Here is a 15,698-nt window from a genome sequence, read left to right on the forward strand (position 1 = left end):
GGGCAACGCGTTTCTCGCCCTTTCTGTTAAAAAATCGACAACTGTCATGACAAGAAAATATCGCGTAATAATAAAATAAAGTTGTCAACCCCAGTTAAAGTGTCGAAGGGAGCGTGCTAAATGCATTAATTTGGCCTGGATTTAGTGGTCCGGAAGTGATTTGCTACGGGAACGCATGCCATGCACCGATATGACCCCACTATCTCACAACAATTGACCCCCTTACCTCGCATTTTTCACGATAATTGAAACTAAACTGTATTTTTATCACATAAAGGACAAAAATTCAATAACAAAAGGAATCGTTAAGGGTGACTTAACGGAGTTTAGCTTTGTTAGTGCCGCTTTAGTCAAGGGTTGTTACAGTAAAGCTTATCAGCTTTGGATGTACTTGTTATTCATTAGGCCTCTACTTATGTTGAAATTAACGAAAAAAATCTTTTATTTTAAAATCAAACTGAAAAGCCATATAAAAAGTAAAGAGAAAAAGTTTCGCGTCTTTAAAAATAAAAAAGACTTTTTCTTTTTTTAAACAATTTTATGGCAATATCACCACACCAGTACAGTCTCTTTATTAACGAATAGAAGGCATACACAAGTATTAACTTTTATTAATATCAATTAATCTTTTGGTACGACATTTATTAATGTATTTAGGTGGCTTGAATGTGTCACTGATGTCTTCATGTCAAAATAAGCCAGACACGGAGCCCACACATTCTCCATAAATATTAATTTTCTTACCGAGTAACGAAATCATACGTCGATGTCGATGAGGCACGCACCGAGCGATCGCGACGTTAATATATTCAACGCTTAAGAACCCTCATAAATAATATACACACGTATATATATTTATGTATCGATACTCAATAAATACGAGACGTAACCGCCCCACATAAAGCACCTGTCTATACGCGCCTACCTTAAACCTCCCTTGAAGGCTCCCTCTGATAACTTAAAGACTTTATCCCCTGTACAGGAATTTTTACGGCAACAAAAGCTTTCATATTTTCTTTATTCATACCGTGTCAAAATCGCCTCTTCCCCTCACCACCCTTCAGACGTTGGGAAAAGAGATAGCCGCCCAACTCTTTCGCACTTATTATAATTTCATAATACCGTCTCGTTCTTTACCCTCCATTTCGGTTTTATGTTTTTCTCGATATTCTCGGTGGAGAGTACTTAGTACAGTTTTTTTCGTCAAACCGTCAGCAACAGGGTGATTGTGCGAATTTCTTAATTAATTTATGTTAAGTATTTCGCGAGGGGTGACATCCGAAAGGGTGTTTAAGAATTTTTTTGCGATTCGAGATGCATAATGAGCGAGCTGTGCTTTCGTTATGTTCTGTAATTTAGTATTTTGCGCATCATAACCTTTAAGGACTCTTACATTTGGCAGTAAAAAGTTTGTTTATAAAACATGAATTATTAAAAAGAAAAGTTTGCACTGAAAGGAGGTTTTATTTATAAAGTTTTTATTTGAATAGTGTTGCCACATGTATCAAATAAGAAATACAGACATTCTTATTATCGCATCAGCTTTTATGTCCGTATAGCGTACGATATCGGATCCGTCTAAAGGATGTTCCAATAGGTAGCGGCTTCGTATTCAAAAAAGGAAAAAAGATGAAGAAAAAAGTTATAACGTCATATTGTTTTGCCACGAAGCGTAGGGGGAGGGGAGGGGGAAACAAAAAGGGGAGTCCTGTATAATGCCGGGGAAGATAAGGCGTTATAGCATCCTGTATATAGCCTCACTATAGGTATGGCTGCACCATTGTACTTTACGAGTCGCCCTTTCGTATTTTTCATACTTTAGAATGGCGTCTTGGTAAAACGACGGTACATATTTCATCGGATTTATTTTTGCGTCTGGAATGTTTATAAAAAATTCGTATCTACTTTAAAAAAACAGTTTTTTAAACTAAAAAAGTCTACCCTTGTAGTCTACCTAAGTAGAAATAAAAATAAAATAAAACGACAATTAAATTAATTTGAACACAATCTCAGTTAAAAACGACTGAACGTCGAACCATCCAGGAATCATCAATCAATAGTCCAGAGCGTATTTCCATTGCCATACGAGCATAATGTATTTTAATAATATCATAAAATAATACTTACACTTGGTATGTTGTCAGAAGTACAAACTCCTTCGCTGAGCAGACGGTCCCTGATCTCCCAGGCGAAGATCGAAGGACACTCGCGCTTGTACTGGGCGATCTTACTGACCACTTCCGCGGTAGCTACTCGCGGCTTCGAGCCGCCTATCGCACGAGGCCTAATTGACCCCGTCTCGTAATACCTGCGAAAAGAGTTACTTTTAGAAATTTGTATACAGACTAGCTATTGCGCGCGATTTTGAATATTTAAAAAAAGAAGTAAGTTCATCCGTTTTCGTGTTACCTGTATACATCCATCTTAACTTTCTCATTTATAATATTGGTAAGAAAGTAAGAATGGGAATACTAAGATTATTGAGGACTGACTCTGTTGTTACGTTAATACGATTTTTTTAGATTTATGTTTGTAACCAGATAACTCCAAAAGGCTTTAATATATCTAGATGCAAATTGAGACCAAAAACATATAATTGTCTGGTGTATGGCACAGGTTGAATTTAACACCTTAAAAATGTATGATTACTAATAGATTTGTTTTATTCGTGTTAGAATAGAAGTTAATCCTGAGTTTTAATTCCACGCCAACGAATTGTGAACCTCAGCTATTATTTAATATTAATTATTGATTAATAGTGTGTTAGGAAAGCGATAGGTTGGCACAGGTAATAGCGTTGTCAGGGGTAGTGCGGTATCGGGTTACGACCGGGACGTATCAGGTTCAATGCCGGGATCCACTTCGTGTTATCGACCAGCTGTCGTCAAATAATATAGCCAAGGAGGTAATTAAAAAATAATTTAATTTAATATTCATTGTAACACAAACGAGCTTTTCTATTGAGGTCAAGAAACAGAAACTAAAACAATTGAATAAAAACAAAATGGTATTATTGTTATTTAAGGTAATATTAAAGTAAAATATGTTTTGTAAAGGGATTTGGATAACGTAAACTCATTTAATATTTGACACACTATTTCTTTACAAGGACGGGCTATAAGCGGGGGTATTTTGTGCCTAATTGGTTCCAGTTGGTAGCGGTATAGTGAAGATTCGAACTGCCAGGAATGATATTCCTGAAGGCATGGTTAAGTCGCAACGAAGTAAAAGTTGTAATTTCCAAATGATATATCCATGAATAGAGGACAGTAGTTTGTAATTTTTTACTGGATATAGAAATTTAAATATGACAGATTTCGATCATCGAGGTGTTTGGCAGCTCAGGTAAACTGGTCTGCTGTAGTCTAAACCAGAAGTCACTATTCAAATGAAGGATTCAATTACTAAACGACCAATAAATCCGATACATTCGAACCACAGACGTACGAAACAAAAGTACATCGACAGGCCATACGTCACTACAAAAATAGATTCCGCTCGAATTTCACGCTTGTCAATTAAAACCTTCATAGTCAAGGTCTACTAAAATAACTAGATCTCAATACAGATGGTATTCTAGTATTTCTAGAGGTCTTTATAAGTTGGTCGTCTGTTGCATCGTACGTGGTGTTTTCCTATAACGTGCGGTCGGTTACTATAATTCTGTGGTTACAACCAGTTAGACACCGGTGTACTATTCCAACTGCATTTTTTAGATATTTTAAGTATAATGTTGCCAACAGAGAGCGATGTAGATAATTATTTTGCGGTCGTCATTTTTATATCTATCGAAATTGACTAATTAAATTTCTGGAAACCTCGAATAAATAAGAGACAGGTGGATAGTATATTCTAATTAGATTAACTAAAAGATTGAAGAAAATATAATTAAACTATTTATAAATAATGTCATATAATAAATGTCAATAATGGTAGACCGGAGGAAAAATTTGAATAGTAATCCTCTTAGGAATGGATCAAACGAGCGTTAATTTTAAAAAATTTATAAACCTAACTGACTTCACGCGTGTGACAACTGCATTACAGAATACGGATGCAATGATATCTCACTTTCTAAAATGGTCAAGACGTCTGGATTAAAAGAACTTGACGATAAGGCTACTGGTGGTATAAGTCAAGTTCCTTAGATTGTAGGATGTAGATTTATCTAGGCGGAGTCGGATAGAGGTATGGCTACTATGAACTGATTCTTTCAATAAACTGACCTTCCGAGTATCTTCGAGACGCATCCATTGGAGACCTGCAGGATGCGGCTGATGTCGCAGGGACGCGCGCCTGAGTGCGCCAGCTCGACAATCTTCTGCCGCGTGGAGTCGGGCAACGGTCTCCCTCCTACAAACACCCCGCCGAGCTGGTTAACACCGCTGTGACCTGTCGCACCACAATCCTGCTTACTCCAATTAATCACCATCTCTCATATGTTCATGTATGGACTGTAAATGCAACAGGTTGTGTTACACAGGTCTTCATAATGGTGTTAGAACATTTTGCATTGAAATAATGTTAAAATATGATTTGGTCGTTTCATGCAGACGCAATACTAATATTTATAACTATGAGATATTAAGTGAACGTCACTCACGAAACGGCCAAGACATATTTTTAGGTTAAATGACATATCAAACTCTTGTTAATGATTTTTTGCACATAGCTTGGTTAATTTTGTACTTCTCAAACAAACTTTGGTTCGATCTTTTAAATGATGCCTCGTGTAGTAGGTAGTAGAACAAAATGGTGGTCACCATTACCTTTACCTTTGTGGGCGAGGTCATCCATGCGGTCGAGCAGGTTGGCGTCGGGAGGCCAGGGGCTGATGGGCGCGAGCTGCTGCGCAGGCAGCATCGTGTACACCCCGTACTCTTCTATTGTGACAACCTGACAATATTGTTCAACATAAGTATACCTCTGTTGTGCCAACATGAGAATATTGTACTTCATAAGTACTCCCTTGTTGTGCCAACCTGACAACATTGTATAGCATATGATATACTCACTGGCAGCAGTATTTCCAAACAGTTACAATTAAGAACCTTACAAGAAAAGAGAGGAGGTACATTAATTAAGGTTTGCAACGCATTTGTAGTTTCGGGTGTTGTTCCAGATATTATTTGCGTCGCATAATTAAAAAAACTTAACAACATTGTACGACATCTTTTTTTTTTAAAAGAGAAGGGGCAAACGAGCGGCAGGAACACCGAGGTGATCAATGACACCCATGGACATCTGCAACAGACAGACCGTTCCACAACGCGGCTGTGCGAGGCAAGAAATTGCGCGAGAATCGCACCGTTGAGGAATGCCAGCCATCCAGGTGGTGTGGATGGAACGTGGCGGTCTGTCGTGTCGTCCGATGACGGAACTCTGCGGCAGGAGTCGTTCCAAACAGTTCTTCGGAACACTCCCCATGGTAAATACTTCTTCTTAACCTGATATTACACTGTATTAAAGAAATGTTTCGACCGTGAAAACCCGTAGAAATAAAGTGCTGGAGACAATAGTTTCGAATGCAATAACCAACAAAAAATATTTTATAGAAGGAAAACTCATGGGTTCAAGAAAATAAGTTACCATTAATCATGCTGAACTATTTGCCTTAATTAATTATCATGATAGTTACCTTTCATTCATCAATTAAGTTGAATTAAAACTATTGTTGAATTTAAGACGTTAAAATTGATTTTATTTTTTTGTTTAATTTAAATAAATGGTAATTTAAATTTTATTATAGTAAATAAAAAAGCCACCCGATATAAACCGACATGTTCTTTTTAAACACTTCTCTCGAGTGTTTGTCAAACACGGAGAGTTGTCGGCCGACGCTCTTACGTGACACTTCACGTTTTTTACTTGGCACTTGAACACGTTGTTACGGTTACGAAAAACTTTTTCTGAACGTAGAAATTGTATAAGAGAGTTGCAATAAGTATTTGTGAAGATTATTCTTGGCAAGTATAAGACCGTGTGTAAACAAGGCAACTTAAATCTTCGCAATCGTTGATTTTAGTCGCTAAACCATTGCGATTCCATAGCGCCTCATAGATAGCGCGCGTCGACGACTTTTCTATCTGTCATCAACTTGTTTGTTATGATCAAGATCTTGAAAAAAGTCGTTGCAACTTTCAAGATGGCAGAGCAAATCTCTAACGTTGACATGTTGACATCGCCTGTACTGACTATTCGCGTCGACAATTCAACATTAAGAGTACTAAGCGAGCACACCGCGATTCTCGCGACGCAACCACGCAATATTAGTGTGTGATTTCACTACCAAAACGGCAGTACAAACATTTATTGGGATTTCACAAAGAATAATTCAGGAGTTTATGCAGTGGACACCAATGGTAATTGTTAAAAAAAAAAGGTTTTTTTTGGTACATTAATTTCTGTTGAGCTTGGTATTCGTAACAATTGGAAATGTTTATAATCGATGCCCAATCACAAAATTGTTAATAATTAAATCTCATGCAAGCATTCAAGCACGGATTTTAATCAGTTACATGCGTACTAAAGTTTTGAGGTTATGTAGTTTATAAAATGATTTACTTTTGTTTGATTAATCATTGGATTTCGCTTTTCTGTACGTTACATTTTTTCTACGTATTCATTCTAGTACAAAGGGTTTTGGCCATTTCCACAGAGCCAAATGTTTCTTACGAATTAATTTCTAAACTTTATTCAAAATACAAAGAGGCAGTTGAAGATGGTATGTAATTTTTATTCGAATTCCGACTTTTAAAATTCATTTTTAGTTTTTAAAAAAACCTAACTTCAGACTTTAGTGATTGAAGTTCTTTTTCACATATTTTTTTATCCTTACGTGATATAATTGAAGATGAAATTTTCTTAGTCACTTGGACGCTATGTTGTTTTTACATAGCAAAATGATAAAAATGTACGTTAAACATGATCGTATTTAAATTATTCGTATGATAAATATACTGAATTGATTATATTTAATTAAATTAATTCAGTCTTTCCAAGCATCATTAAGCTGTGATTGATGAACACAAAAACAATCGTGTTAACAATGTCATTAACAAAACATCGACTATGTAACAGATTATAAACATGGTATGATAAAGTATTTAGTAAATAGCTGTCGCCCGCGACTCCATCCACATCACATCCATTTAAACATTCACGTTTATAATTTTAGTAAGTTAAATAAAAAGAAGCATTTTCAAGGCATAAATTGGAAAAAATAAAAAAAAATGAATAAATAGTATCCTATGTCCGTTTTCTGACTCTAAGCTACCTCCTCGCCAATTTTCAGCCATATCGGTAAAGCCGTTCTTGAGTTATAAATAGTGTAACTATACTTTCTTTTATATATATAGATTAATAAAAATTTAAGACACGCCAAATTCGCAGAGTATACCGGCGGATAATAAAAATCTATTTGTTTTAAACATATTTTTTTTACTTTTTATTCAGTGACATATTTCCTTTTACAGACACAATTATTTCGACTCGTCGGCTATTCACTCAAAACCGTCATTATAAAATTCACGTGAAAAAGTTGAAACAAGTAAACGGATTTAAAAGACACAATCTAATGATCAAAGAGGAAGTTAAAAGTGAAAAGAACCCTTTGATTTATATCAACAATCCTGTAGAATCAAAGTTTCCGAACGCGTATCTAACTTTAGAAGAATTTAAACAAGCCCTTACAAATCGTATTCTACCACAAAGAGTAACAACTAAAAAATTACATCTACGAATGCGTAATTATTTAAAAACAAAAAAATTTAATTCAAATAAATATTCAAAAATGATTACAACAAAACCAAGAAATAATATAACCTCAAAATCAATTTTTATTACAAAATTGTCTTCAAACGTTACTTTAGAAAATATAACCACAACTAATCTGAATGTCACAAATTATACCTCAAATAGTGTTCTAACATTTCCTACGAATATTGAGAGTAACCGTGAAACTTTCAAAGATGAAATATTGACAACAGAATCATCTAAAATTTATACAGATAAAATAACAGATGCTACAACCAAAATCAAAGAAAATATTGAAACTTTAACAGTATCGCAAGAAAACTTTGAAATTCCTACAACCGAAGATTATCTTAAAACCGATTTTCCAACTGAAATTTCAGATTTTACAACAGTTAGTGTTAACATTAATACTAAATCATTGAATATCGCACAAACATTTGAAACAGTACCTCCTAAAAACCACACAGAAGTAACTACAAAAGTCACTGTAATTAACGAAAATGATATAACAAAAAATATGGCTACCGCCCCAAGTTATGTGTATACAGAAGACGTAACTCAAGAAGAAAACAAAGAAGTGACAACAGAATTTATCACAGAAATAGAGGAAACTAGAGATGATACAGAAATTTCAACCGAAACGATAAAAGACACAACTTTAATTACTACGAAGATTACAAGACGAACTTTAGGGGTAAGTGATTACTCTTTAGGGGTAAGTGATTACTCTTTACTCTGAGTGCGGTTCAAAAAATAATCTGACGAAAATAGAGTCAGTTATTTTTAAAGTATAAATTTATTTAATAAGTCCAGTCTCTTTCTTTTAATTAATATAATTATTTTATTTCAGAGACCACTTGTTTTTATGGGAGGTAATTAATCTGCAGTATCTAAAAAAAAGTTACGTATCTTTAATTGAAAATTGAAATAACTATAGATATAAAAAAGTTTGCCACAACAAAAAACTATCATTATACGTATGATATAATAAAACATTTAGAAAGTATATGTTTTTTTTTTGTTTTTATAATTTATTTCATTTTAAAACCTTACCTTACGTCACTGTAATAATTCTAAAAATCCAAGTTAATGCAAAAGCAATAACTTTTCTTCAACTTACAGCATGCATAACTTTTTAAACTTTTTAACGGATATAAAACTTTGCGTAGTTCAAAGGTTAATCCTTATTTAGTTTAATTTTTCAAAGACAATTTAAAAAAAACACATCAATCGGTTTGTTCCCGCCAAACTATACGTCAAACTGTCAAACTCGCGTACATTGTGACCTGTGTTCCAGAATAAAGGCGCGACTACACTGATTACAAAACACAATCTCACGTGGAACTATGACTCTACCGTGAATTTAGGATTCTCAAGGGCTGATATTACGATAGCTCCATTCGATGTGCTAGAGTGAGATAGTATTACTGTCGGCAACCCCTTGTAAAGCTGTTTATTGCTTTAGAATTGCTCTTTGTGAGAAAGAGATGTTTAGATTTTTATAAGTTTCTCATATGATGGTAAGCTCCTCCCATTTGTCTTTATACCGATGGTGGGGCGAAGTTGGACAGTTTTAAATTATCTATTATAATAAAATTATTTCTCGAAATAAGGGGTTGGTTTTGATAATGATGCGTTTCATTTATGTCGATTTGTTTAAGTGTAGAAGCCAGAATATTACGATTTATATTAAAATCATGTAGATATTCGCCTCTTTGGAATTTGATTGGTTTGATTTATAAATGAATATGTTCTATTATGTTAATGAAATGTTATTTTAATTTAGATGATTAATAAATTTATTTAGCTTTTATCATTTTATATGAACTTTTATTATGTAATGCTGGAAAATGATAAAACCATATTGTTATGTTCCTGTCATTCTTGTTTATATTTTGACAATAAATATAATGAAATATTTAAATTACTTTAATTTATTTTTAATTATAAATTAATCATATTTTTGTAATTAAATTTCTAAACCATTGCTTTTTTGGTTACAAAAACTTAACTAATTTATATATTTTAAAAAGTTTATAATATTTTTTGGAATATGTAACACGAGCCTCTTTGATTAGGTGGTCTCTTTCTCGCAACTGAAAAAGGATGTATTTTCCGTCTCACATCATTGCTTACTATTCACATTACCGTTAACCAACGACTATTGAACAAACCAATTTATACTTTATTCCTATTGTTTTAAGGGTAAAATTCATTTAATGAAAAACGAAAGCCTTCTGTCAACATTTGTGGTCGAATTTTGGTTTATCTCCCCCGCATAAAGTGTTTAGTTCCACAAACATTATTTTTGACCAATAGCGCTCGCCCGTGGGCCATTTTAAGCCAATAATGCTTGCGTATTTGCGGCTTGGTTTTCGCAGTTCTCTATTTAAAATTTCTTTTGTTTTTCTTTGAACTTGCCAGGTCCCCTTTTATAATGCGCCAGTTTGTTTTGTCTGGGACTTTTTTTATTCGTTAAATGGAGCTAACGCCTTTTCTTTCTTTAATACTCCTTTTAATTATAATATAAATATTACATTAATATATAATATATGGAAAAAAGCGAACTCAAGGCTTATTTATACTTCCTTTTATTGATACGGTATTCAGGTTATTAATAGAGCAAAAAAGCTATGATTAGAACCTTCTTAACGATTATGGTAGAAAAGATTAAAAATTGTAACAAAAACTCTCTGCCATCATTCAACTATGTTAGATTTTTTTTTATATCATAAGGAGGCAAACGAGCGAGCGACCACATGAAATCGCCGAAATAGCGAAGTGACCGTTGCCCACAGACATCCGCAATTGCATATGCGTTGCCTAACCTTAATCGACGGAGGGGCGGATGCACAGAAAGTAAACATTTCCATGCATCCTCTCATCCGGAAAGTCCATTTCCACTTCCCATCCTTATAAGAAAAAGTGAAGGAAGGGAAAGAGGACTAAATTAGGCCTCCGGGACGCACACTCATCAGACGAAACGCGGAATTTCTTCCACTTCACGCCTGTCTTCTGTGTGGTCGTGGTATTTCACCGGGCGAGCCGGGCCAATTCGTGCGAAGATGTTAAAGCGGGCTCTACCACTGTTAAATTGTAGATGTCGTTATCGTCTTTAAAACCATAATATAATTATGTTATTCAAAGAGTTATTCCGTTACTTTTACTTTTAAAGTATTATCGTGTAAGGGTTTACTTGTTCAATCTATTGGGTAATTTGTTTACTTAGCTTGGGGCTCGCTAAGTATAGATGTGACTTTTTATAAGTATTTTTTTTTAATTATTGGATGTCATTGAGTTGGCTTTATTAAGATTTATTTTATCCCTACACGATAGAAAGTAACCCATCATAATTTAAAATATATAATTCATTGTCGTTCGATACTGTATGAAATAGTTGAAGTTTGGTAATTTTTTTTAAAAATAAAAACAAAATATTTTGTCATAAATTTTCTACTGTTAATAGCCAAATTTCGGTGGCTCAGTGGTCAAGCACTTGACTTGCAATCTGCAGGTTCTGCGTTCGAATCCCGCCATGTACCAATGTATTTTTCGATTTCCGATTTCCATATGTACATTTATCCGACGTTCTCACGGTGAAGGAAAGCATCGTGATGCAACCTGCCAGCGTGGTTGACTATGGCCTAATCACCCTTAACTTAGGGTAGGGTCCGAGTCCCTCGGTGAGGACGTATAGTGAGCTGATGATGATGATAGCAAAAAGTTTCTTATATATTATTTTAATATAATTATCTATTTTAGGCATATTAAATACTCTGCGAAGAAAATTTTAAAATGTTAGTTTAAATTAAAGTTAAAGTAATATTAATCCTTCTCCATATTATGTTATCCAGATTACACACCACTTAACTCAGTGAGTCGCAAACGTTCGATAGAAGTTCACAGTTCTTTCGTGGTTTGCCACTCTACGTGCACTCAGATTCAGATTTAACTCTGAATTACACACTTTAACATAAATGTCTTTACACATAGAAATAAAAAAAAAACAATAAGATAATAAGTTCCTTATTCAACTTATCAATATATAATATTTATTGAACATCAAAATATAGCACGTAAGAAACGGTGTTACAAGATTTTTTTATCACATCGGTGGTAGAGCATAAAATACTTAGCACGTTCAGTGTCAATATGATTTTATTAAGTGTAGGTATTTTCTTGTAAGGAAATTATGTGACGGGAAAGTAGATTAGGTGGGGGACCCGCTGTGTGTTCCATTCTGTTTCGATTAAACGTAGTTAAACGCTTCTGCAATTGCAGATGTTTATGGACAGCGGTTACGTCTTAGGCGGACTACTTCGATTTGAGATAGCCGCTTGCTCGTTTGCCAATGTATTAATTAATATATTAAAACTATGAACTATTTAAAATACATCTTACTTCTTACTAATATTATAAATGTTTGGATGATGGGAGATATCTCCGGAACGGCTGAACGGATTTTGATGAAATTTGGTACACATGTAGAACATAGTCTGATTATAAACACAGGCTTGTTATGTTTGTTTTATTCCACGCGGACAGAGTCGCAGGGGACAGCTAGTTTAATATAATTACATTAATTTATTCCTAACATCCCATACCGTAGTAGATCGTTTCATAAAGATAATAAAATAATTATAGTACAATTTGCAAAACAATGTTACATCGCACACAATGTGACTGTGGTTTTGACAGACGTGAATCTTTTTATATTTGTCTCTCTTTTTTGCAAAGAAAATGATAGAGATGTCAATATTTCGATGCAATTGTTACGGCAGTCGGAACGCGCATTAACGTTAGTCGAAATGCAAGTAATGCAGTCATTGGGTGAACTTCCTTCTACATAATGAACTCACGCGGAAATATTGCGTTAAAACAAACGATGGTAATTTGGTGTGTGCGAATTTAATTACACATTCTATTATACTTCTTTACAGTGGGCTTTCACTGAAACATTGATACAGAAACAATATTGTTATCCTTCTTTTTTTAACGATAAAGAACGGGATGAGAATAGGTATTTTATATTGATGTCTGTGCAAAGGAAACTTACGGTAACACTATTCTCATGATTCAAATTCATTGAAATAGTTTTATCTAATCTATGATAATTTTAATGCAATTGTTTTTTTTTTATTTGAACAGAACTGTGTAATGTACACTAAAATTATGTTAGAATTCTCGTGTCCAAGATTTACTTTGTTAAAGTTTATTTATTTATTTAAAAACTGCATAGCATCCTTACAGTATACAACCAATTTGACACTATACACACTTTACATAACAGTTTACACGATAACATATTTTATAATAACAGTAAATAACATATGACAATGATAAATAAAAAGAAAAAAAAATACATATAATACAGTGCAAGAATATATAAACGCGTAACTAAATATCAATATTCAAACATTAAGTTGAATTGATTAAATATAATACTAGCGATATCCCATGACACCGACCACGCGGAATAAAAAAACAAAAAACTTAAGAATTACCCTATGTTCTTCCAGGCTCTTCTACATGTATCCCTTTCATCAAAATCTGTTGAGTCATTTCGGAGACACATTCAAATTAATGTCCATCCATCTAAACCTTCGCATTTATAATATTAGTAAACTTAGATTTCAATTAAATATTGCACACTGTTCTCATTGTTAGGTTAGGTTAGGTAAAAAATAATTATAAACAGTTAAATACCCCTTCGAGCGTTAATTAGGTATTATTATTATAAATGCGAATGTTTGGATGGATGGCTGTTTGTTTGAATTTATCTCCATAATGGCTAAACAGTTCTCGATGAAATTTGGCATACATTTCGAACATAGTCTAAAAATCCCCGTTTCAAACATATTGTTATCTCTGTGTTGTTAAAGATGAATTTTACGATATGTTTTATTCAGGGATTTTGGTATCAGAAATCAACAAGTATTATTAAGTATCTTAACAATCAATCCCATAATTTTTTTTTTTGCATTGAAGAACGCAGTGACATCTGTTGGCATAAATAAATTTAATTTAGAAAATTTTCCTTGACTTATTTCTACCCCACACTAGATGGTGCTAGTGACGCTTTTTTCAATTTAAGTTTTTGCATAGTTATTTAAGTTCGTTTATAGATGGCATAGTACTAAATTTTAAAATAAAACTTTATACTCACTACATACAAAACACTATGCAATTATTAATATTTATATTTTTAAAATTTTATTAGCGGCACGATTTTTATGGCATTCTACTTTTATTATTTATTTAATAATCTTTATTTTTCTTTTAAAATGTTCTACAAATATCACATCAAATAGACGTAAGTCTGATTAAGCTTAATATTCCTGCCTTAATGAGGTGAATGGAGTGAGACTCATTATTAGATCGTACTTTTATCACGCGTTAACGCAGTTCATTAAAAGAATTTGCATTTAACGAGTTCTAAACTGCATTGATCGTCGTTTCAGTAAATATAGAGTTACTAATATGAGAACGAACATATTAACACTTTATTAAAAATGGTATCTTTTTATATTAAAAGGCTTAACATATTTACAACGAATATTTATTTATATTCAAAAATATTAACTTACAATTAATCATTTACCATTGGTTTTTGACACCAAAATCTCTACATAAAACATATCATCTCTGTCATGATCTTTGAAAAAAACAGAAGTAATAATTTGTTTTAAACAGAGGTTTTGGTCACAGATATTTACGGTTATAGATCACATTGGCGTAGTTAGGCTCCTATACAATGGAACAATATAGAGATTTGTTCGAGCGTACTGGATGAGGACAGAAATACCGACAGTCAGCAGTAAACATTTGATACTAAAGAAGAATACCTTACTTATTAATTATTGAAATGGTATCAATAGCTTCTAATTTTATCCATTTCAAACTTTTCCTTAACTGTTATAGACAAGCTAGCTGTTGCCTGCGACTTGGTTCGCACGGAATTTAAAAAAAAGCATGATAAACCACATTCTACATCTGTGATTTTATACCGTTTTGGAGATATGTAGTAACAAATATCCATCCAGACTTTCGCATTTATGATAGTCGATGTAACCTATAAATATAACCGATCTTTACCGTTACAGATAAATAGTAGATTACTTAGCTTTATCTATTGAAATTTCAAATGTTAAACAAATAACTTGTATTTACACTTTGAGAACTTTATATTCGAAGCTCAAATCCTCGCTACATTATAATAAATTGAGATAGCGTATCGTGTGGGCTAACTTAATCCCACTTTATTCAAACTACGACAAACTTAATGCTTATATACCGTTGGCATTTGTTTCTATACTTTTTTTTTATTTTACTTACTGAAATGTTAAGTAATTTGTCAAAATTTGTAGCGAAGCACAAACATAAAAATAATTGTATCAATTTTTAAGCGGAAGCGAGAATGGATTATATTCGCATTAATCGGATTTTTTTCTATAAATAACACGAAATAGAGAAAAAAATTGTAAATTCATGGAACGTATTACGGTAGACATGTTTGTATTTTTAATTAAATTATCAGGAACAACTTTGTGCAAGACAGGTCGCTACTACGAATCAACTCTCACTCATCCTAAAGGGTTTGATACTAGTTAGTGCCGACACCGGATTATTTTTATATTATTTATATGTAGTCGTTTTATATCAAGAAATATCCGATTACTTTCAAAGATTTCTTCTTGAAATTACTTCTGAAAATCACCGATGAATAAATTACCTTGAAATAAAATTATTTAATCTATCGCTTGATCCTTTAACTTGTACCACACGAGTTCGCATGTTAATATGATCACGTGGGGTATCCGGCACTCACTCTCAATTTGCGTGTATACGTGTCTTAAGCGATGTAAATATTTCATTGATTTTCAGAATCTACGACTCTAGCAACTTGACGTCAGCGCCTAGATTTAGTGTCTAACCTTCCTTAG

The 15,698-nt window shown here is 33.3% G+C and overlaps 2 protein-coding genes across 3 annotated transcripts in view; one reads left to right on the plus strand and one right to left on the minus strand.

Annotated features, from left to right (window-relative positions):
• Nucleotides 1-9,056, minus strand: part of LOC106120647 (paired box protein Pax-6) — a 35,907-nt gene extending 26,851 nt beyond the window's left edge. For both annotated transcript variants that reach the window (XM_013316013.1, XM_013316012.1), the window contains exons 1-4: nt 8,809-9,056; nt 4,776-4,896; nt 4,227-4,353; nt 2,128-2,308 (exon numbers count right to left, since the gene is read on the minus strand). In XM_013316013.1, the coding sequence (XP_013171467.1) occupies nt 2,128-2,308; nt 4,227-4,353; nt 4,776-4,863 (396 nt within the window). In that variant the 5' untranslated portion in view covers nt 4,864-4,896; nt 8,809-9,056. The remainder of the gene's footprint in view (nt 1-2,127; nt 2,309-4,226; nt 4,354-4,775; nt 4,897-8,808) is intronic.
• On the plus strand, nt 7,793-8,708 carry LOC106120582 (uncharacterized). The gene is made up of 2 exons (XM_013315934.1): nt 7,793-8,449; nt 8,606-8,708. Exons 1-2 carry the CDS (start codon nt 7,793-7,795, stop codon nt 8,633-8,635), a joined length of 687 nt encoding a protein of 228 aa, XP_013171388.1. The 3' UTR covers nt 8,636-8,708.
• Nucleotides 9,057-15,698: the final 6,642 nt, after the last annotated feature.

Source organism: Papilio xuthus, unplaced genomic scaffold (assembly GCF_000836235.2).
Source record: "Papilio xuthus unplaced genomic scaffold, Pxut_1.1 DF826949.1, whole genome shotgun sequence".
Lineage (NCBI taxonomy): Eukaryota > Metazoa > Arthropoda > Insecta > Lepidoptera > Papilionidae > Papilio > Papilio xuthus.